Genomic DNA, 23,856 nt, shown 5'->3' on the forward strand with positions numbered 1-23,856 from the left:
ACCTAAGCATGAATCTTGTTCTAAGTATGTAACACTGTGCTCCCAATTGTAAAAAAAATGTATGAACGTTAAGTGGAGGAAGTATATCACCTCTACCTTTTCTCATTGTGTGTAACTAACAGCGCCCTGATGCCCACGAGTTTAGGCACTTTACAAATGCAATAAATAAATAATGTAACTGTTTCAGCTCTATACATTAACACAGTATCATGTAACAGTTCCAGCTGTACACATTAACACAGCATCATGTAACAGTTCCAGGTGTATACATTAACATAGCAAAGCATCATGTGACAGTATTGAAGGATGAGAGCTGGCGTAAACTGCATGACCCCTTTTATGAGTAAACAGTGTATACATGAGTTTGGGCAGACACAATATTGGGACATATTTGTCGACAGCTTCCACATACAATATATCTGTGGTGCTGGAAATGCATTGGAGGGACTGGGCCTCCCTGTCCTTGTCCTGAAGTCCTTTTTCATTTGTGTGCTGTATTGTTTTCTGCCCAGGAGTCCACGTGGGACTCCTGGCAGTGCAACTCTTTCTATTTTTGGTTTGGTGTACAGACCCATGGGATACCCTTATGGCACCCATGGGTCGGGGTGCATCCCTGTGCCCCTAGTATATGTTTTTGGGCACCTGTGTGTGGCCCACAGAGCAGGGTATGGGCTGGTGGCAGCTCCATGCTGAATTTGACAGGTGCTCCGAGTATCCTCCATTTTGGGATACCCTGGCCCTGAAATTGGAATCCTGATAGGAAACCAGATGGCCCCTGTGGCCTCTTGCTTTCTATTGCCTGTTACCTTGTTTTCCCAAAGACCTGGGAAGCCCTGACTCTGTCCCTTCCCCCTGACTGGCTGTTGGGTGGAAGTTCCATATATGGTATTGGAGAGAAGTCCAGGCCAGACTGGCTGGAGCCTTCCCAGTGACTGTATGTTGTGGGTACACCCTGTGGGTGGGACCTGGGTGAATGGAGTGTGTGACCAAGATGCACTTCTTGTTGTGGATGCCTACTTTCTAGTATGAAACACAATGACTGAGACAGCCCTGCCCGAAACTGGTATGAATGCAGTGTGTAGTCTTGAATGGTTCCTTGTTGTGAGTGTCTGAGAGGGAGGAGTATGGCCTGAATGCACTGTATGCCTGATTGGCTGACTGACTGACTGCTGAATGCCCTTCTGAGTGATTGGTTGCCTGAGTGTGACCCAGCAGAATGAATGGGAGATCAACAGTATATCTGGGGGCCTCTCACTGCTAGAATTCGTTCAGAAGCTGAGGTCGAAACTGATGCTTGATCTCGACCACCGAATTCGAAGAAGGTTGACTGCTGTTACCTTCACTGCAATCTGAAAGCCGCTGTGATGTCGAGGCTGATCCAAGAGAGGACCTGGTTAGGCGCCCTCTTCCTGAGCTCTGAGGGACCATCGAGCACCGCTAACCTTTGCAGAAGCTCCCTGGAAGTCAGACCCTCGACAGGCTGCCGACAAGAGATGGGGACCACCGAGGAGAACGAAGAGAAGCACCGGACATTCCGTCCACTGTCGTCGACCAGGGTTCACAAGTTTGCATAACCGCTGGAGGCCCGTCAAAGCCGTGTTGCCCAGAGGTGGGGACCTATTGCCGCCGTACCATCGACGCCCGGAGCCGCAACGCTCCATTGATTAAGACATTTTGATTGCTGGATGTGCTCGTCCGCACTGCAGACCGCCTTATCCCGCTGGAGAAGGCCAGGCCGTCGACGCACCGAGGAGTTTCCGCCGGTGGGTTTCCTGCCACCCAAAGACCGTAGAGACGCCGGACGACTCAACGCCCTTGCTGGGCCAAAGTTCATCACAAACTCTTTGCGGTCCTGAACTATCAACATCGAAGTGCCCCGCACGCCTCTTCCTTGCAGGACGTCTTTGACTCGTCATCGACGAGCACCGCCAGGACCGAATCTGCTGCCTCAACGCTGCCAAACTTCCATTGAGGAGGCTCGACGCCGAGTTTACTTTTTTTAAGGCCCATCGACGATCCGTGGCTCCTGCTTTAAAGTGAGTCACTCAAGAAGGATCCCTCGACACCTCCTTGAGGAACTATGCTATTCCAGGTACATTGGGGTGGTAGTATCATTTTAGAAGGGAATAAGACTCATTGAACAATTTATGGACTAAGCTTGTAGTATATCTGTATTTTACAGGTTGCCCAGGTGGTGGGATCTCCACACAGAACTGTGTCTAGTGGTAGGGGCCAGTATTCTGCCAATTGTTCTAACCAACTGCTTTCCTCCCATATCTATTGTTGGTTACCTTTATTAATTGATTTGTGTGACATTTGACTAGAGTACAGTTGATGCACTTTAATAAAATCTGATAATAATTGTGGTACCACTTAGAACTGTATATATTTGCAATTGTAGATTTACTGAGCACAAAGTGAGTTATTGTGATTGTGTATATAACCTTTGACCTTAATTATATAAAGACTGTGTTTTAACTAATACACTGTGTGGACATTCCTTTGTGGGTGCTTGGGGACTACACTGTACTTAAGAACCAGCCTGCATTACCTCCTGAGAAGCTAGGCCTTGATTGCTCATCCATTGCTACCGTAATAGAGAATCTTGGCTGGGGTCCTCTGTGCCTCTGCTCTACCATATAGAGAGCAGGAGTACAGACACCCCCCTCCAGTCTTTACAATATCCAACACGGATTTGCTGCATAAAGGTTGACCATTGCCTGCACTTCAAGCTATATGACAGTTTAGGTGTATACATTAGCATAGTATCATGTAACGGTTCAAAGTGAGGGTCGATGAGTGCAGAAGTTTAGTTTAGTTTAGTCTGCCTACTTACAAAATATTGTCGGGTCACATTGCAACCGCCTTTCAAAAATGTCCAATGAGCTGCGGTTTATTTCAATGATTCTGATGCTGCGCATGGGCATGGGGACCTGCAGGCTGCAACACACACAGCTGTGGCGTTTGGGGCTGAGGTGGGATGTGCTAGCAGCAATTTCCCAGAGTTTTCCCTTGCCTCCTCCCAAACGCCCCTCGCCTCCGTGTCTCCTACTACTCTCCTGCGGTATCTGGTCAATGCATGTAATGCCATTCCATCCAATTTTTTCCATCTAAAAAATGTGCATCGAATGCATGTTTTTGAGGGGCAAGGGGTTAATTTTTGGTCAGGAATTCGATGCAATGGCCATAAACCCTCTCCTGCCTGTTGACTGCTTTTAAGAAAGGACATGCCAGCAGTGTTGCTTTTCTAAATAAAGAAATTGTGATGTCTGTAGACACCCGAGTCACGTGAGCGAGGGGGAGCCTGCCTCACGTGACAAGAGAGATAGGGGGTCATTAAGAGTTGGGCAGTAAGGGTTAACGGTCACCGGCAATTATGCCGGTGCCGGTAAACCCTTACCGGCCTATTCCGAGGTCCCTTAGCGGGTCCCAGCAGGAACGGCTAGTCTGACCAGCCGTTCTCTGCGGGTCCCGTTAAGGGACCTTGGAGCTAATAACGGGCCCGCAATTTGCAGGCCCGTTATTAGCGCCTTCCCAATTCCCATTGAGCCCTATGGGGGCTCAAATGGGAATGGGGAATGGTTAACTGAATGGGGATTTACCGGATCCGCATAGGTCAGAATGTCCCGGTAAGTCCCGATTCAGCCAGACCGGACCCGGGTTTGGAGGCAGCCATGGCACTTACAGCGCCATGGCTGCCTCCAAACTCGTAATGACCCCCATAGACAGGAAATAAAGTAAGGAATGCCCGGAAGGGGATTCCCGGTAGTACAGTACCATGGCCGGTCGTATCTTCTTTTAGCTCTGTCACGAACAGCGTGACGGCGAGGGAATGAGTGCGATCCCGACCCCGGATAGCAGCCGTAGGTAGGAACATTACACATTATCACACTGGCAACGAGGTCATAGCGCACCCATGTGTGTGTTCGCCCGTTTCGCAGAGCCCCTGCTGCACGCTGTCAGCGCCCCATAGGCCATCAAGAAAGGGAGCAAAACCGAAACCTCCCGAAAAGACAGCAAAAGGCACCAGAACGTTACCCACTCATACGGCAACACAGAGGTGAGAGCGCAGAGGCGGAGAAGCGCACAACTCACAGCGAGTGGAGATAAGAAAAAAAAATAATAATAAACATAGATAAAGCAACACTACGGAAGCACAGAGTACAGACGCACCCCACCCATGGCAAGCCCTCAGAACAGCGCAACAAGGGCAGATGCCAGCAACAGCAGAGGCCCCAGAGGCAGCTCAGTGGGATTAGAAGGCCTAGGGGCAGAAGCAACACAAGCAACATTTAGGAGGCCTTTCGACCCATACGCCTCAGGAGCCACCCTAAAGTGGGAAGTATGGCTCCAGTAGTTTGAGCTTTGCATACAAGCCAGGGAAATAACAGAAGGGAAAAGAGAACACACCCTACAACTAAACATCGGCGCACTTGCGGTCAGGCTGTCAACACCCAGCCAAATAGAGCAACGATGGACAGGTATGATGCCGCAAAACTAGCACTTAACAAAAAATGTAAACCAGAATTGAAACCCGATTGTGAACGGTTCCACGTCTGCACATCCAGGCAGAGGGCAAAAGAAAGCTTTGATGGCTCTGACGCTCGACTCAGAGATTTAGCACGAGGCTGCGAAGTGCCAGATGAAGAGTTTGCCACCCGCCTGCCGATCATGGATGGAATGTCATCAGACAAACGACGCAGGGCAGTGCTGTCAGAGAAAAACACCCCTTTAGACCGCATTCTGGCCATGGGCGGACTACGAGAACGCACAGACGACCAAGTAGCCGTCACGGAAGCCGCCATGCAACGGGATGAATCGATCGCAGCAGTCAGAGGGAGACGACCTGACAGAAATGTTGCAGGACATCCCAAGGGGAATCCCTGGGAATTTGGGCGCGAGGGTTCTCCACTTTGTACTTTGTGTGGGAATTATCTGTGTTGTCACCCCTGTGCCCCGGTAGAGTAGGTTTGGGTACCTAGGTTCAGCCCTTCGGTGTTCTGTGTATTTTTGTCAATGGCCCTCATTACAAACCCAGGCATTGGACCATGGTGCTAATAGCACCATGGTCCATGCCGGTAACTTACCGACTCCGCCATGGCGGAATGGGGAATTACCGCCCTGTTCCGAGGTTGGCGGGGCGTTAATTCCCCATGCCCATTTTTGCCCCATAGGGCTCAATGGGAATGGGGAAGGTGCTAAGTACGGTGCCGCAAATTGCGGCACCGTACTTAGCACCAAGGTCCCTTTGCTGGTTGGTTTTTTAACGCATGCTAAAAGCAGGCGTTAAAGTGCCACCCCCAAAGGGACCTCGTAATCAGGCGTTAAGGGTTTAAAGGCGCAGCCACCTTTTACGGCGCCGTTAACCCCTTAACGCCTGGATTGTAATGAGGGCCATTAATGCCTTGTCCTATGATTCCAGTCCGCCTGTATTCCCATACTCCTCTGGGTACTGCTGCTACAGTGCCCACAGCGCGCGCACACACACACACGCACACGCTGTCTTCTCGCACCGGGCACTGCCCTTACTGAGCGCCCCTCCCCCGCCTCGCTCAAGCACTGCCTCCCCTCGGCGCTACTCTCACTTTGCACTAGTCTGGCTGGAAGAAAGGCGCAGTTTGCTTATCTCTGCGCCCCTCTCACCTCTCCCCCCACCGCACCCTAGGGCCCTCCTTACCCCGTAGCGCCGCCACCCTTCAGCCGGAGGCTTCTTCGCGCCCTCCGCGAGCACCTGCTGCTCTCTGCTGCGCATTCGAGTTCAGCTTACGGGAGAAGCTCTGCCCCCCCCCCCCCCCCCGCCTCTCTGTCTGTAACTTCACCCTCGCCCCCTCCTGCCCCTCGGCGCCCTGTCATTGGCGTGACTTCGGCTCCAGCGCAGGGGCCCTGACTCCCAGAGTTCATGCCCGGTGTCCCTGTTGCCATGATGCCCGGGCGCGCTGCTGCGGTGCCGGCTCTCCTCGCCCTGCTCATCCTCGCCCTTCTGCTCTGGTCCGGGGCAGTGTTTGCTGTCCCGCTGCTCCTGTTCGTCATCATTCTCGTCTTTGTGCTCCGGACCAGCGGTCTGGTGTCTCCCTGGTACCCCAAGCTGGCGGCGGGCTGCTTAGTCGGCCCAGAGATCCCCGCGGAGCCCGTGCTCACCTGCAAGCCCTCCGCACTGGCCAGCTACCTCCTCCTGCACTGCCCCCGGTTCCGGGGTCCCAGCGCGCCCCCCTGGCCTTGGGGGAGCCTGGCCTCGCTGCAGACAGCAGCCGCCCTCCTGGGACCCCCTTGCCGGGGGGTGCGCTTTGCGAGGGAGTACCTGCAGCTCCGAGACGGTGGGCTGGTGGCGCTAGACTGGGCGGTCAGCCAGAGGGCACGGAGGCGCAGGGCGTCCACCAACTCCACGGCCCCCGTCCTGCTCTGCATCCCCAACTCCTTCGGGAGGGTGACGAGGAATCTCACGCAGGTGAGTTTGTCAGAGGTCGAGCGAATCGCGCATGTGGTGTGAGGTGATCAGGGCAATATAGCGCCCAGGGCTAAACGCTAGAATACGTCCTATACCACAACCTCACACTGCAAGCCTGCACCGGCATTATAAATGCACATTTGTATATACAAAAAAGCTGGTTTTGTTAATTTGCATTTAAAGTACTAATTAATAAGCAGACACAGCGAAATAAATAGCACTATTGCACACCAAAAACCACTCTCATTTACGCATGATCGCACTCTGATAGGTTGATGTACGTGCTGCATAATGTAAGGTATGTTTGGCCGTCATGGTGCTCTCGTCTAATAGCCCAGATCCTCAGGGTGGCACACACGTGTGCAAACTGCGCACATCTCTGTGTATGTTGAGTGCGTCGCAGCAAAGAAAAGATGGATGTTCGCTATCCATGCGCTTGAATTGTTAGCTTTGTCTATGCCACATGTATTTATTTATTTATTTATTTATCTTTGGGATTTGTAGAGCGCACTACAGCCCACAGGCATCAATGCGCTATTAGAGGACCGGAGGCTCAAATGAATATACATTTGTACAAAGCAGAGCTGGGAACATGTCTCGGGAGGATAGCTCTGGGGCAACGGTAGCCTTGGAAGCAATTCGACACAGAGCAACACAGGTTCGATCCCCGGAAGCGCGTTATAAATAACCAATTATAATTAGAAAACCAATTATATGTAGTCCATTGCCTACATTGCAAAGGAGACTCACCTCTTGCCTTACCTCACTTAACTAAAGTCATTTATCAAAGGCCAGTCTCTTAACCTCACTGTGCTTTTGCTAACAAAATCGGTAATCATCATCAGTGATCGAACTCAGTGTAACTATTAAAAAAGCGTCACTCTGGATATGTTAAGTAACCTGTAGTGTTTATTTGATGTTTGGGCCGCACTCCTTGTAACCCTGAATTAAGCCTTCCTGCGGTCCTCTAATAGTGCATTGATGCCTGTGGGCTGTAGTGCGCTCCACAAATCCCAAAGATACTCTACTCCAGATACTCCAAGACATACTTTAAAGATAATGCATGGCGCGGCCACCGACTTGTAGTCATCGTTTTGACTCGGCAGGGAGGTTGCAATGTACTCTTCCCATTTTTAGTCACCCAACATTTGGTCGTCTTTAAGGTCATCCCATTAGCAAAGGTCACTTATAATCAGCCCCTCAGTGCTGTGTCTGCTGCCATTAACCACTGATTGCCTCCCATTTAAACTGTTCTGCAGCTAAACCACGTGTTAAAATACGCATGTGGTAGTTTGTTCCGGTTTCTTTCTTTGTACTTCACACAAAGTGGAAAAAAAACAAATAGGAGCTAATTTCCTGATTTAGTCTCTGATGGCTGCCTGAGACCAGCTGATCCCAAAACTTCAAACCCTACCCCTCGGCAGCTGCCCCCTTCGCCTACCCCAAGTAATGACCCTGCAGCTGTGTTTGCAATTGCTGAATGCTCGGGGGTGGGGATTATTGTTCTGGGGTAGAGTGAGCTGGGCTAGGTAGATAAGTTTGTCATGCCAGGTAGGTGATTACAGACTCTTGACTGTTTCTCTGGGTGGAGTGCGGTCTGGCTCAAAAGGTAGTTTCATCACGAAGATTCAGTTGTGTCATGCATGTCTGTTTGTCATAGATGGGGGTGGCAGGGGGTTGCAGCAGGGCACATCAGCATCAGGTGATTGGCCTGGCCACCCAGGGGAATTCATCACCAGGGTTGGGCTGGTGGGCTACCTTGCTTGTAGAGTGGGCTGGCACACCAGGTTATAGTGGATGGATGAGGTCTCTTACACAGTGCAGAAGTTAGGGATTTTTGGGCTGCCAGGGTTCGTGCACATAGCCGGTGCTCTCTTTGAGAAGGGGCTAGCGAGCAAGTGTTTTATTTAGATTTTCCCAGAATCCTCCTGACCTCTGTAAGGGCCAGCCTGGAAACACGAACCGCTGCAACTAATGATCGAAATTAATCTGAGCATTGGTCTGCAGCCTTTGTCGCACCAGATGTTTTTGACTACAACTCCCATCAGCCCTATCCAGCAGAGTCAATGGCCGGGGATCATGGAAGCTGAAATCCAAAACACCTGGAGAGCCGACCGGGTGCAGACCCCTGATCTAGAGGACAGTGGGCCTCATTCCGAGTATGGCGGTAAGGGATAGCGGCCACCGGTAACGAGACCGGTGGCGGTATTCCCTTACCACCATACTCCGAGTTCCCTCTGCGCCCTCGCCCTTAACGCCTGCTTTGAGCAGGTGTTAAAGTCGAGGGCGCAAATGGGCCTGCAAGCCAATAACGGTGACCGTAATGAACGGTCACCGTTATTTGCATCTTCCCCATTCCCATTGAGCCCTATGGGGGCTCATTTGGGAATGGGGAAGAGCCTTGGTGAATGGGGAATCACCGCCCCGCCAACCTTGGAATGGGGCGGTAATTCCGCCATCCACCAAGGCGCTGCCGGTCCGGGTACGGCGTCAACCAAGGCGTTAATAGCGCCATTGGTTAGCGCCGTACACGGAATGAGGCCCAGTATGTCTTGGGAGGATAGCTCAGGGGCAACGTGCAAGCAAGACCACGCAGAGCAATGTCCCACTTAGACACCTCTGAGTATGAAGAGCATTATAAATAACCAATTATAATTATGCAGGTTTAGTATAACGGCACAGTTAGTGGCGTTACAGGGCTCCTAAAGTTAGACTCCTAGCAATGTGTTGTGGTTTATAGAGTAGGCCATCAACAAGCGAGAGGGTTGACCTGGGATTAGCAAGCAATCAATCTGACCTCCCACAAAAACCCACTCTTGTAATTCTAAACAAATCAAGAAAATGCAGTCCCAAAAGAAACACTTACCCTTCTTTTGGTAGCAGGTTGAACCCAGGGCACCTCTTCTAGGCGCAAATCAACGGCACTATTATAAAGAAATAAACGTAAACCTAATAACAACACAATGCAAATATGCCAAAACGAAAAAATAATACAGTAAAATGCTCAATTCCTGTAAACCGAAAAGCACAACAACAAAAAAGGTAACTGAGATGTACAGGGACTTGTGATGGGCAACGTGCCAGGCTGCCCCAAGCGAGGCCAGGTAACTGCTGCCCTATGGCAGCAGGCCCAGGAGAGGGGCAACGCCTTCCCCCCCTGGCACAGCTCCCCTCTCTCACCGAACAACCAGGAGACATGCAATTTCCGTTCTGCTAATGGCAGGAAGGGTGAGGTGTGAAAGAACACCTCACCCTTCCACAAAAACAAATGGGTGCTAAGCACCCAGGGGAAGCAAGGTCAACCAGGCAGGGGAACAACAAAGATGAGCCCCCGCAGGGGCTCCGACAGTCAGCTACAAGCCGGCCTGGGGGCTGGCTTCACAGCCCCCACAGATACACTACAAAGATCCAGGGGTATCCCTGGGTCTTATATAAGGAGCTGCTTTCAGCTCAGAAAGACAAAAGCTGTTTGTGGACCCTGGACGGGGATCCAAACATCTAGAGAGTTTGCTTTGTACTCAGCGTCTCTCTCTTTTTCTTTTCTCCAAACCCTCCCACCCTAGTAAAAGGGAGAAGTACAACGGAAGGACAACCAGGACACCGCACGGTGACCACAAGTCGTGGGACAAAGAAGGCGGCACGGGCCTGAGGGAGTAACCTCGGGACCTGGTGCCCAAAAGGACGATATTATTACTGATATGCAAATATTGTTTATGTTCCATAACCATATCTGTAACAATAAAAAAACTACGGCCTTTTATCACCAACACTTGACCAAATGTTGTGGTGTAACAATTCATGGTGTGGGTGGGGGACGACCAGACACACACCCCCACCACTACACAACAAATGTAAGGTTGCCTGCATATGGGTCCAGCAGTTATGATGTCCTGTGTCTGGCTGTAGGGACGGATGTCCGGGTGGCTAAGTGGGTCCGATTCCTCCACCTGCCATTGGAGGATGGGGCCAGAAGCAGTATGCAACGGATCTCCTGGCCATTCTCAGGGTTTGTCCCCTTCGTGTAGCAGGGTCGACAGAAATGCTTAGCCCTGGAAGCGCTGACCCTCAAAGTAATAATACAGAGGGACATGCTGCAAGGTGTCAGCAGGCCCATTAAATGCTGAGCTCTTTGCAAGTCTATGCAAATAGGACAAGCATACTCGTCCTTAGCACTTAAGGGGTTAAGACATGATTCATGGTTACAGTGGAGAGGATGGAAGATCGATCACCCAGAAGAAGCAGAGGGATCTGGTGCAGACTCCGCAAGCGCAATCACCGGAGCTGCTCCGCTCTTAAGGCGTATGCCTTGCTCATGCTCAGGCCAGAGGACTTTACTCATCCAAGATGGCAGCCCAGCCTTTTAAATGCTTGGCTCATGGGAAACCTGTGGTAACGAGCCTTGGACACCTGGAATCGAGACACTAATTTAAAAGAAAGAATCCCAGTAATACAAAATGGATCGTAAACAGTGGCAGGTCCTTGAAGGAAGCCCAACCCAGGGTCCCCAAGTGTAAATAAGGCAAGGGCAGGTGTGGATGTTGTGAGGATGAGCAAAGGAGCGTTTGGAGCTTTACAAGAGATAGCTGAGGAAGAGATTGAGAATAGAGAAGAGGAAAGAGAGGAGAAGTCTAAAGGAGGAAGTTGGGGGAAGTCAGGAGGAGGAGTAGGCGAAGAGAAGTTCAGAGGAGGGTAAGATTGGCAAGAATAGATTTGAGAGAAACATCAGGCAGAAGGAGGAAGTTAGCCAAAACAGGAAGATTCGAGAGACAGGCAGGTCTGGCCCAGGAGAGGTGTTAGAGGAGAAACCCTTAGTTTGAATGAGAGCACCGCGGGAGGGGTGAAGTTACGAGCACGTGGTGAAGTGTCCAGGAGGTACAGGTGAAGCGCACGAGAAGTGAGGAGAAGAGGAAAAAGTCAGTGGAGGCCCTACTCGGAACAAGCATGTGGTGGGCATCGATGAGGAGAAGGACTGAGGGTTTTGGGTCGCTAGTAATAGGACCCTGAGAGAGGAAGATGGTCAAAGACGCAGGGATCAGCCCTCAGTGGTGGAGACCACTGCTCCCAAGCAGCTAACACCCTGGTTGAAAATGCGGCCTTGGTCCTACCTTGCTTCTGGCAAGGGTAGATAGAGATCAGCAACATCTGGAGATTGAAGGGGAAACCCGTCTGCGCAAGGCAGCGCTCAAGTCGGGGGTACACGCAGGTGGACTGATTCCCCCCACTTTTTTCCAGAGGGCACCTTGATATGCTGCTTTCTGATGACGCCACATTCAATTGGTATGTTAATGAGTCCCCCACCTTTTTTTGTAGGACTTGACCCCTTGTGCAAGGGATGAGAAAAGTGGAACAAGAACTGAACATCGGGACGAATAGCGAATTTGAGACTAGTGCGTGCCAAGCCCAGCAAACCCAGAGAGCCCTCAAATGTGAGGAAACAGGGGATGGGGGTCCAAGCGAGTGAATTCAACAGAAAGTAAGCTTGACAGTGGGGCAAGCGTGAGGAAATATTTGTGGGTGCCTTGAACCCTGTATTGGGGAAGGACATTTAGGGAAGAGTGATTCTTTGCTATTTCCTCCCGATTGATTTTGAAGAGGTATTTGGTGGGTAAATGACTCTCCTCATCAATTTAAACAGCTTGAGTTTAATTTCCCCCTTTTATTATTTTGTCCCCAACCTTTGTGATTACCCCAGAATAAAATGCAGGGTTTTTCTTAAAGCAATTGTATATTGTATCCTTTTTTCACTCCAGTTCACATTGTGACTGACTCGCAAACTCCACATTTTTGGAACTTTAGCCAAGGTGCTGCAACAGCAGTGTGAAGTCCACACATCCTAAAACCACCAACTGTGACAATAAATAACTTCCCAGGTTCTATTTTAACTTAAGTAGTGAAAAGAAACTTTAAGCAGGACTTTCAAAGTAAAAATTATGGGTAAAAGTTAAAGTTAGGTCTGGCAGAAAGAACTGGCTCATGGGGCGGGGGCTCCTGCTGACTCGGTTGGCACCTAGATTAGATGGGCGGCACAGGCTGTGCCAGCAAGGTGCCCTTGGTCTCTTATAAAGCAAAGTAGATAGAGGAACAGGTTTGTGAGAACTTGGGGTGGCTGGTTGACAGACCGTTTAGCCGCGCTAATCTTAATTTAGTAAGTAGGTGTTCTAATACTTAAATCCTGGGGGTTCTTCATGTAGAAGATTGCAGGGATGGGTAACACTCAACCACGTGTTACTATGACAACAGTTTCAGTTTTCAGGGGGTACATGTCTATGCAAGCGCTCCAAGAAAATGTTGTGTATAGGGCGTGTACAAATACACATTTAGTTTATTGAGACAGCATAAACCGAGGTAAACTTATGTGAATTACACAGCCACATATAGCATGTCTTGTGAGATTTGCGTTAGGAAGTGATGTGAACAAAAATCTATTTCAACATGCGGTTTTTGACTCTCTGTCCTCGTCGACAAAATGCATGGCAGCTGAGCAAAGTCTGCGCTAGTTTAGCCAGCAGTACCCCCTAGTCAGCTTTGGCCCCTTCTGCCAAACACAGTTGAACTTGTCTCTCCCCATCGCGATATGCAGAGCAAGGACCTGGTCTACTTTTTTTATTATTATGTTCCATAGCAGTACAAACAACAGCTTTTTAGGAATAGGAGAAAACAAAAAAAGAAATGTAAATCCACAGTCAAAAAGTGAGCAGGAGGCAAACAACATCGTTAAAAGGCCAACATAGACAATTAAGCAACATTTGTAGTTACTGTTCCACCAGGGGTGGGAGGTTTTCCAAAATGCAGACGGCTTTTTTCCAAAAATGAGTAAGAAATATAATACACGGTCCGTGGTTCCCACCCATAATGACCTCCCAAAGTGCTTAATTTGTGAGGGAGTGAGCCAAACCAGCCGGGAGCAGAGCCATGGATCGATGAACCACCAGAAATGCACAATGGGTCAGCAAGTGCTTCACAGACTTAAGAGAGCCAGAGTCACACAGTCAAAACAAACGCAAGGACCTGGGTAAGTTAGCCCACGCGCACATCACTTCCAAGGTTTTACCAGAGTTAATTTTCAGTTTGAGATATTCCCATGCCAGGGCATTGCCCACACATTGTTTAATGCAGGGTAGTTGACAAGTCTGGAAAAGATCCGGGGCTACGCTAATGTCGGGATTGTCGGGTCTGGGGGCTAGCTAGCCTTTTGCTTGTATCTCCTGAGATTCTATCCGGGGCTACAACCAAAAGACCTGGGGCTATAGCCCCCTTAGCCCCCCACCCCGTAGCAACGCCTCTGGTTTAATGTACTTCAGGGGAGAATCCTGAGTAAGAAGGTGCTTGGTAAAAAGACTGCTATTCGCCTTAGTTGCCAGCTGCGCAGTATACTCTTCCCGAAAGCAAGCATAGACATCTTGCATAGCAGCCTTAAACTGAGAGTAAAACCAACGCAAAAAAAAAATGCCAGGGGCCAATGCCAGCCATCTATTGGCCGTGGCGATAATACAGTGCAAAGCACCACCCAGAAGGTAAGATTTAATTAGGGCAGCTTTGGAGATGATGGAATTCAAAGTGCCAACTTCTGCGTTCGCAAGACGCCAGAAGGAGTTCAGAAAAGATAGCTGCTGTCTCGCCATACAAGAAAAGATGCCAAACTCGAGAAAGATAATCTGGGTCGGGGCATGCATAGGGAGACGAAAGAACCTTTTGAGAAGAAGAGATTCAAGTTTAGCCACTCCCACTTCATTACCAGGGTGCCAGCCTTCAGCCCCATACATAAGGATGGGGCTGATCTTGGCCAAATCCAACTGCGCCAGGATTCCAAGTGAATAGCCTCCTCCGGTGCAGGCCAGTTTTCCAAGTGACCCAATAACCCGAAAACACCTGACCTTTACGTGGGCTAGTTTGTAGAAGGCCACGTAACCCGTCTTCAAAAATAACTCTCTGATTTGTATCCTCCTTTACTTCCTCTAGTTTGCCCCCCTCCAGATGCCAAGGCACAATGATCTTTTGGCAGTCCGGGGAATGCAATACCATGACCTTAGTTTTTTAATAGTAGCAGGACTTTTTCCGTGCCCTCCCCCACCCCCGACTCTTGCAATGCTGGATACCTCCCCTGACTAGAGGTCCTGCCGCCTGGGGAGAAAGTGCTTCTCTGGACGTGTGTGAGGCTCGGCAACAAAGCCCGCTGCAGCTAAGAAATAAAAGCATATTTCAGGGTCTCCGGTGGAAACAAGTATTCAAGGGCCCAAAACAAGCAACTGTAGCAGAAGCAACATTCAACCAGCACGTGTCTTTGATGTCACTGCTTTAACTGCCCAATCAGGACACATGAAGGTACACATTGAAACCACAGCAGCCAATCTAGCTTCACGTAGCAATGGGGCTACAAATCGGCAGCTGTCCAGTCGGTGAAAGGTTGTCAAAGGTTCTCTGATTGGCCCACCTTTAAGAGAGAAGTACGGGGACCGACTGGGAAAGGCTGTTATACAGGGACTGCAGAGTAATCATGTATGTATTTTCATTGTTCTGGATTGCGTATGGTAATCTAGATAACATTAGACCTTCACCCTCATCACAACACTCACCAATTTGGCTTTGGCTATGCAGAGGAACTCAATACCAAATGGTGTTCTCCTCTCCACACCAGGGTCACCGTAGACCAACGTTCCCTCTAATAATTGTTCTCTAAGTGCGGAACGGGTTACCTTTCGTGCACACTTTATTTTCCATGTGTGCAACTAACGAGGTAAGCCACTTTGTGAGCATGAGCGGTTAGTGAGCTACCATCTCGGACGAGAGTTTGGAAAGGAATTGCCCCTTCCAAACAACTGCAATTCTTTACACATCTGAGTAAAATATGCATTTTACAACACTATTTCCAAACACATAGGCTAAAAAAAAAATATTTTATATGTGTTTATAAAGCAAACTCATCGACCAGTTCAAGATCTCAACGTTGCTATTGTTTTACTGTCTCCTACCTAAAATAATTCAAACCCCAATGCAATTGAATGGGGAAATTCAATTTCCCGATTTCTCTGAGAGAATCTCTCTCCCAGGTGCTATAAAACCCCGAACCAGGCAGTGTCCAGACGCCCTGCCACCCTGATTCCTAACACCCCCGCAGCCGACTGCTTGCAAAACCCTGCAAGCTGGAATTGGGAACACTGCAGCCCTGTGTCCGTGCAATGTACCTTCGTCCCACACTCACAGTTTACTCGTTGTCATGGCAGCAGTGTATTCAGCTCCATTTTGTCCCTGCCTGTCCGTCGGAAATGACGTGGCTTTCCAGCAACTTGTGTCTCCCTTTCGTGGAATTGATGTGGCTCATTCTGGTTGCTGCAGCTTTGCTGTGGCTGCTTTACTGACATTTGATTGCCCTCTCAGGATTCGATGACCTGCTGTTAGCGAGAATTCTCCGAAATGTGCTAATTCCTCTCTACCTTAGAGACCCCCAGCTCTTTTGCTGGACTCTAGGACTTTTTCATTTTTACCTGGAGTGAGTGAGACCCCTTTCCCCACTCTCTCATGTATTTTAATGTGATTTTTACTCTGTGTTTCTTTTGGCTTTTGGATTCTACATTGTAGCTTTCAGTGCAGTGCTACAGGGAAGTCTTCCAGATTTCCCCAGAGGTTTAACTACCTTTCTCTTGGATAACTACTGTTTCCAAGAGCAGTAAAGTGAAATTGACTTTACTTACACTTTTATATTTCTAGACCCAGCACACTGTATCTTACAATAGAGTGCTGGAGGGGTTACATAGTATCCCCTTTGTCTAGCTTCTCATGTACAATTTTTATGTTACCCTTTCTGCGATGAATGGCTGGTGGCAGTGGTTTACCTTTTACTACCGTGGTGTGTCTTTACCGCGGGCTGTATTCGCAGCTGCAGTAAAGCACCCTTGAGTACCATTTCTGTCAAAATGGCCCAGTCTTATTTTTTCGCCATTTCTTTGTGGGAAGGTCCTTCTTGAGATTTACTCTGCGCGCCAAACCAGGTTTGGTCCCTTTGTTCATTTTGTCTTTGGCGGGATTCACGAGTGAAGCCCGCCTATGGCTCCAGGGTGTCTGGTGGGGACAGGAAGTGAGAGAGGTGCCGAAACTCCCTGTGCCTAGTCTCCTAGGAGACAGGAATGCACTCCTACGTGATTGGCTGGCTGGCTGTCCGGCAAGGACAGCCACCATGCTGGGTGATTGACAGCCAGGCTGGAATGAATGTGAGAAACCTGCATAAAAGCCCAGGCTTTTTGGCTTGGTAGGCAGGGTGGACCACTGGACGAAGGAATCCAAAGAAGAACTTGAAGAGGACGCCTGCTGCAACTCCTGGACCATTGGTTTGCCCGGTGAAGACCTGCTACTGTGCTGAAACTCCAATTTTTTATCGACAGAGAAGCTCCTGCAAGGACAACTTCTCCCTTTGAGTGGGTGGGACCAATCAACTCCAAAGTAAGCCACCTGGACATCCTTCTCGAAGCTAGTTGAATTTCCACAGAGTTGTTGCTGGAAACTGAAACACCAGGGAGAGGAACACCAGTTTGTGTGCGTTGCTTTTAAGCTGGCCAAGAGCTCGAGGAAGATCCTCCATACTCCCAGGAAGCAGGACTGACCGAGCCTGAGCCACCTCAACAGAATGCTGGACCCCAGATGCAAGGAAAGCCCATCTTGACAGCCAGGAACCGCAGTGATACTGTTTGCGGTAGAAGCAAGGAGCTGAAACACCGAATTGTCACTAGTTTTGAAGATTGCCAGTTGCTGTCGGTAACCGTCCCATTGCAGTGCAGGAGTCCTCAGAAGTCCTCCCTCTTGTCCCCACGAATGAGGCCCAGGAACACCAGGATCTGCAGAGCTGCACAGGAACGGAAGTCATCAGCTGCATTTTCTTCTAAGTAAAGGTACTGTAAAGTCTAAGAGAACTTACCTCTTGTTGTAGATTTGCTTCTACCCTTCACAAGCCTAACCGCTTGTGGCCCTACATTGATTCTTCTTCTTCACTAAAGACTTCTAAAACATTGTGCAAAGACTTTTCTTACTTACCTGCAAGAAGTGCTTCAGCTACATAGCCTTTTGCCTATTGACTTTGGCCTAGCCTGTTTCCACTGAAAGACTCTTCTCTCCTCTGACACTGGAGAGGGTTGAAAAGTATTTGCTTGCTTAAGAATATTTGTGATCTCTTGCTTGCTCTTAATAACCTTTTCTTTAACACATCTCAGTGCTATTCTAAATGCTAACAGTAACATATCAATATCCACAGTGTACTAACTATTGAAGTCACCTGAGGGTGTAGGACGTGTCTGTGTGGCATCCCCAATGGGTGCCTGCTGATTTAGGAACTAAGAGTGTGTATTTTGAGGATATTTGTGTGTTGCTATTATATTGCTCCCTTCTGAAGAAGGCTTAAACAACTGACCGGTAAATAAATAAATAATTGTTTTATCAAGAAACCTTGAGTTTGTGTTTGTTTGAATACTTGTCACTGTGAAGCTTTATGTAACCACTCTACTTCTCACATTGACTGGCTGCTCTACCACACTACCAACCTGTGTAGTTCAGACTTATACCAAAGGTTGGGTCCTATTGCCAGGAGGCTGCGATTGTTGTAGTGCACCCTAAGGGTACTACCCCAAATCTGTACCTAACACCTGCACTCAAGCTGTCACTGCCCCTCCGAAGCCGCTGGCCACTGCCATAATTACCGTTATAAATGATCAGCTTGAGCAGGGTAGCAGCCCCCTTATCCTGGCCTGTTATTGCCCATACTGAATTGTTTTTTCTATCAATCAGCCTTTATTCGGTATTAGCCATATGGCACATATTGCATAGACACTAGAAAAAAACATTAAGCCCATTAAAAATGCACATGAAAATACCTAGTAACACACATTCAATGTAAATTCATTAGCTGGCAATAGACACTTTGTATAAATATTGGGCGTTGCGTTCAGTACATCAAATTGTATAACAAATATCATCCTAAAAATCCATGTAATAGAAATATACCACTGTATAAATAACATTAAACAATAACAAAACCTTGCCATTTATAACAATACGTTAAAACTCAAAATTGAAAAAGTTACCTGAACGTTAATAAAATCTGGTATGAGTAAAAGATTGTGCTTTAAGAGTTAATCGAACGTGCTCCGCAGAGCCAAGCCCGATGAAAAATGTAGCGATAAAATATACTGCATTTAAATCATCTGTTTGCTTATAATATATTTTTGCCTGCATGACACTGTGAATGTTTGCTAAATTAAATAATGGTTTCAAGTACCTATTTCGCCGGGCTTTGTAACCATCACAAAAGAATCATTAAATGATCTGTTGGGTGAACCTCATACCCGGAGACGGGGCAACTTCTTGAGTTAGTGCTACACCATTTACTAGTGTGGCTCGCTACATTTAGAGTGTTTTCCCTTAACTTCATCTATAACGCCCTTTCGTAGGGCTGATGAATAATGTCTAGAACCCAGATTCGTTTTACTAAGGAGATACCTGTCCATCCGAACTTGTCCGTTGCTCCATATGCCATTCTCTGAAATCCTACTCCTAAATAATCACAGAATTCGACTTGCTCCAGATTTCAACTGTTCACGTTCAGAGATATTAATCTTCTGAGATTTAGAGAACTGTGACCTAAAGACCATAGATGTCTGCCCAGTTTTGATCACTCGCTGCAGCTCCTCACACTTGGTTAGAAAGATGTTCATGGTCATTCTCAGGACCATGGGGGTGGTGGCCAAAATAACCACATCATCTGCGAAAAATAAGGTGGGGAACAGGTCATTGCCAAGTTTTGTCTGGTCCAAGCAGTTCAAATGTAAGTCTCCCATTAATCAATGTATGTGTATGCAGGATAAAAGGGGAGCGTGGCCGCAGCCCGGTCTCACGCCTTTGACCACTTGGAATGCGTAAGTTGTCCCTTCCCCCAGGCCCCAGCGAACTTCAGCCTTATTATCTGAATCCAACTGCTAAATGATGGATAATAAGTGGAATGGGGTCCCCTTCTACGTAGGATCTGCCCTAACGTGTTCCGTGGCTCCCCATCAAAGGCTGTTTTACCGTTGACAAAAGTGGCATAAAGTTTTGCTTTTCTGAGCGTTTTGTATTTTTGTACCAAAAGGGATAAACAAGGTCATTGAGCTTTTTCCTGATTGGAAACCCACGTGGAAATGATCAATATATCTATGTGTCTCAACCGGGTCTTTCAGAGGCCTCAGTGTAGCCTTTGCAAAAACCTTCCCTGCATTATCCAATACAGATACTGTCCTATAGTTGCCAGGGTTCTCCCGCCACCCTTTTCTATAGATTGGAACAATTACAGTAGATTTCCATGATGGAAGGGGGATTATGCTTAGGTTAATGACGGCATTAAATAAACGCCACGGCACTGGTGCCCAGATAGTAGGCTCATTCTTATATAAATCAACAGGTATGTTGTCGGGACCTGGCACCTTTCCTCCTTTTGGGGATTGCATGGCTTCCTTAACTTCTCCCAGACTAAGACAAAATGTTTGCCCACTGAGAGGCGACTCGAGGCTGAGATCTACCAAGTTGACCACCACCAGTTCATGCCATCAAGGCTTCCCCATAGAGATCCTTAAAATGGGTTTGACAAACGTCCAACGTAATACAACATTGGCTATGTGGATCGCCAGAAACATCTGTACCGTTTACTAGCTTCTGAAAGGTTTGTGAGTCGCCCTGCACAGCGGCCTGCAATAAACTATCCCCCTCCAACTGCACATGAGGTTCCTTCTTAGATCAAATAATAGCCTCATAATTAGACCTCATAGTGCTGAGGATGGTCTTATCAACTGTGGTACCTGCGGTCAAATAAACCGTTCGCTGCTCTTTGGCAACTTCACAATCAGCGTCATAACAATGCACCTCTTTAAGTGAGAATCCTTTGACCCTTCATTGAGGGAGAGTCACTCATGGCTGCATTGGTTTTTTTGCCTGTCCAGTGGCCCAACAACCATTGGGCAGATAGGGCTTTACCCTTGACCCCCCCAACATTTTGGGTTATGCGAACTTGACCTGGCTGACTTACAAAGCCGGGGCAGGACAGAACAGGACAGACAATAAATACTGCCTCGGCTGCACAGTTAACAAAGGCCTGGCAATTACTAACGTAATATGTTTCATCGTTGGCGCCTGCATTCTTTGGCATACATTAGTAGAGTGTTAGTACTTATGTCTTTCTCTGGAGTTATTAGGGTGGGGGGACAGGAGACTTCGCCATTCTCACAGCAGTTCTTAAGTGTGTGGCATGAAGTACAGTCAACTGCTTGTAACACTGAAGCTTCACCAAAACAGTCTCATTAGAATCTGTAATGTTAGAGGCCCCAAACAAGTAAGTTTGCCCCTCCCTCACAGTCTCTGAAGGTAGTACCGTTCCCAACATTTGAAGGGTTAGCGCCCCCCTCCTTCCTACCCACCGAAATGTTGGTGTAGTTCAGTGGTATTCAAACCTTTTGATCAGGGGTGTTCCTAGGTCTGGAAAGGATGCGGGGCTGCGCTAATGTTGGGACTGTCGGCTCTCTGGGCTAGCTAGGCTTTTTGGATGTAACCTCTGAGCTTCTATCCGGGGCTGCAAACAAAAGACCCGGGGCTATAGCCCCCTTAGCCACCCCCTAGCAACGCCTCTGCTTTTGATGCTGCGCTCCCGATTTGAGTAACAATATTGTTACTGAGCCCCCCTTTGAGTAAAAATGTTGTCAACCCCCAAGATGCCATATCTGCTTATATTTTCTATTAAATGCTGTCACCGTACTCAGTTTTTTAAGAACCTCACCTCCCCCCCACTCCCCTGCCATCCTTCGGGGACCCCTAACCCCACAGTTTGAAGACCACTTGTCTAGTGTTTGTTTTATTTTCTCACCGATGTTTCGAATTCTTCGTACCCATTATGAAATCGTCTGTCCACCATGCGTTGCCCTGGCCCCTCCTTGATTGCCTTTAGCTTCCTGAAATGCACGTGAAGTTGTCATTGCGGTATGCAGTGATTATATTGAATACAAAACAACGAATGAAATAATAACAAATGAAAAAACAACTAATACCAAAATAATTTGGAAAAAAACTAAAATTGGGTTTGTGAGAGCGAATAGTAGTTTTGGGGGTGGGGGAAAACTATTATTTAAAAAAAGGGTGTCATTGAGGTGGAAAAATGAATGTGTTATTTTTTCATTACTTATTTTGCATTTGTTATTTTTTCATTTGTTATTATTTCATTAGCTATAATTGCATGTAACTGTCATTGTCCGTGCTGGGGTAGTTCCCACGTTCTGAATCGTTCTTTGTTATGCCCGCCATCATGAGCGTTTTTGCCCATGTGAAATATGTCCCACATTCTGAATTGTGTGTATCCTGAACTGTCATTTTGTACTCAGAATGTGTTTACCGAAATGATTTAGCCTGAAAGTTCTAAAAGTTTTTTCCATTCTGGATTGTAAAATAAATGCGATGTCCAGTCTAGAGACTAACACTGAGTCTATTTAGAATGGTGTGCCCATGTTTAAAACTTCGTTTTGGCACCTGCTGTCCTTTTCCTGAAGGCAGTGCCGTTTCTCCGATTCTAAACCATTTAACTGCTGAGCTTTAATCAAGTCTATGCAAAAAGAATGAGCATACCCGCCCTTAGCACGGAAGGGGTTTTAATGGCATTTTCCTCTGCTCTACAGGAAAGGCATGAGGACTGTAAGGGTTAAACACACTCCTACTCATGGCCTGTAAGGTTTAGGCCTTGTTTTATCCTGTGCATACTCGGCAGCTTGCATAGAAACCGTGCCAGCTCCTCCTGGCATAGCACTGCCATCCCTGGGTCTTTTTTAGCCTACAGCTGCCACCACTTAATGGGTATAAAGCCTGCTAGACTTTCTCTAAACGCTGCTAAGTTACGCATGGGCTTGCCACCTTCAGGTTGCAAGATGTCAGGCAATGAAAAAATGGAAACGATTGGTGTTTCCCGCTTAGTTACTAAGGGCGCGTACTAGTCCATGTAGCAACACCAGCAGTGCAGTTACACGGTTTGTATAATGATACAACACAGTGAAGATGCATGCCATAGTTGAATGAATGATAAGACATTTATAGTGCTGTGCCATTAAATGCATCGTCTCATGGCACTTCATGACAACAGTAAAGGGCCGGCTGCATCAGAACATTTAGTAACGGTTTGTATGTGCATGTCAGCTGGGCTGGGCGGTGTGGTTGAGCTGGTAAATGGAGACCACCCAAAAATAAGAAATTCCACATGGTCTAGCTTTGGACTTGCAACCTGGGGTTATATTATGGGGCAGGGGTGTGTGGTTGAGTCTGGTTCCAAAGCCGGAAGGCCCCTCTAGGGTATAGGGATTTATTTTGCTGCTTGTAGGGGTTTTTCTGGGGATGCATATTTGGGTGAGGGTCTTCATTTGGAGAGTGATGGTGTGTCCAAGGATTATTTCCAGCCTTAAATTGAAAAGGTGGGAGATGCCTTAGTTGAGCAGAGGCTGAGCATGTTTAATTAGTTAAGAATTAAGTGTGTGTGTGTGTGTGTGTGTTTTTGGATAGATATTGGGAAATTGGGATTACATTGAACAGAGCCTGGGGTTGTTACGTGCTATGGGAAGCCCCGACTTGAATAAAGAACATTTTTAAAAAATGGATGCCCGACAGGGAGAGGGGTGCAGTCAGAGATTTGCGGGTTCCAAATGATTTTAAAGGATCGACCTTCCAGGTAGGAGGCGATCCAGGCAAGAGCAGATTTGCGAAACCCAAGGTCCTGGAGATTCAGGAGGAGAGAGGAGTGGTTGACAGTGTCGACAACAGCTGAAAGATCCAAAAGGATTATTATAGAAGAGAGTTTGGATTGGTCAGAATTAGAGAGAATTATGGAGACATGATTGAGTGCAGTGAAACCAGATTAAAGTGCACCTACAAGGCCTTTATCCTCAAGGTAGGGGAACAAAAGTTCCAATATGGGGCGGGGGGTTGACAGATCGAGTGGGCATGTGGTTGTACCAGTAGGAACGGTGGCTGTTTCAGAAAAGGAGCAGTTCCAGTGTGGGTGTGGAACAGAAGGTCTCGAGGCGAGGAACTGTTGCGCTGCAAGGATACTGCAAGCTATATATTTTATATTGAGCTTTTGTGCGATATCAGCCTGATGGCCAGTTCATCCTCGAATAGTAAGTTCACTAGCAGAAGGTGAGTTTTAGGAGGCAACCGACCAAACAGGGGGTCCCAAACCTGCTGCAAACTCTCCAGCAACCTATGCTTTTATTGCAAATGGCTGCCCTCTCAAACACCCTGGATAATAAGTTGCTGTGGGGGGACAGATTTATCGTCATGTGACTTTCAGAGCATGCAGGAAGCTGTGACGAGGCATCTCTGGGCTCTGGAACGAGTATGGCACCTTCCCAGAGCATCTCCGACATCCATCC

General features: G+C 48.0%; 1 protein-coding gene across 1 annotated transcript in view; it reads left to right on the plus strand.

Annotated features, from left to right (window-relative positions):
* The first annotated feature begins 5,612 nt into the window (after positions 1-5,612).
* The window catches only part of LOC138488438 (protein ABHD15-like), a 76,800-nt gene continuing 58,556 nt past the window's right edge, over positions 5,613-23,856 (plus strand). The window contains exon 1 of the mRNA XM_069615385.1: positions 5,613-6,445. Within this exon, the coding sequence (XP_069471486.1) occupies positions 5,900-6,445 (546 nt within the window). The 5' untranslated portion in view covers positions 5,613-5,899. The remainder of the gene's footprint in view (positions 6,446-23,856) is intronic.

Source organism: Ambystoma mexicanum, chromosome 9 (assembly GCF_040938575.1).
Source record: "Ambystoma mexicanum isolate Mex_15411 chromosome 9, UKY_AmexF1_1, whole genome shotgun sequence".
Taxonomy (NCBI): domain Eukaryota; kingdom Metazoa; phylum Chordata; class Amphibia; order Caudata; family Ambystomatidae; genus Ambystoma; species Ambystoma mexicanum.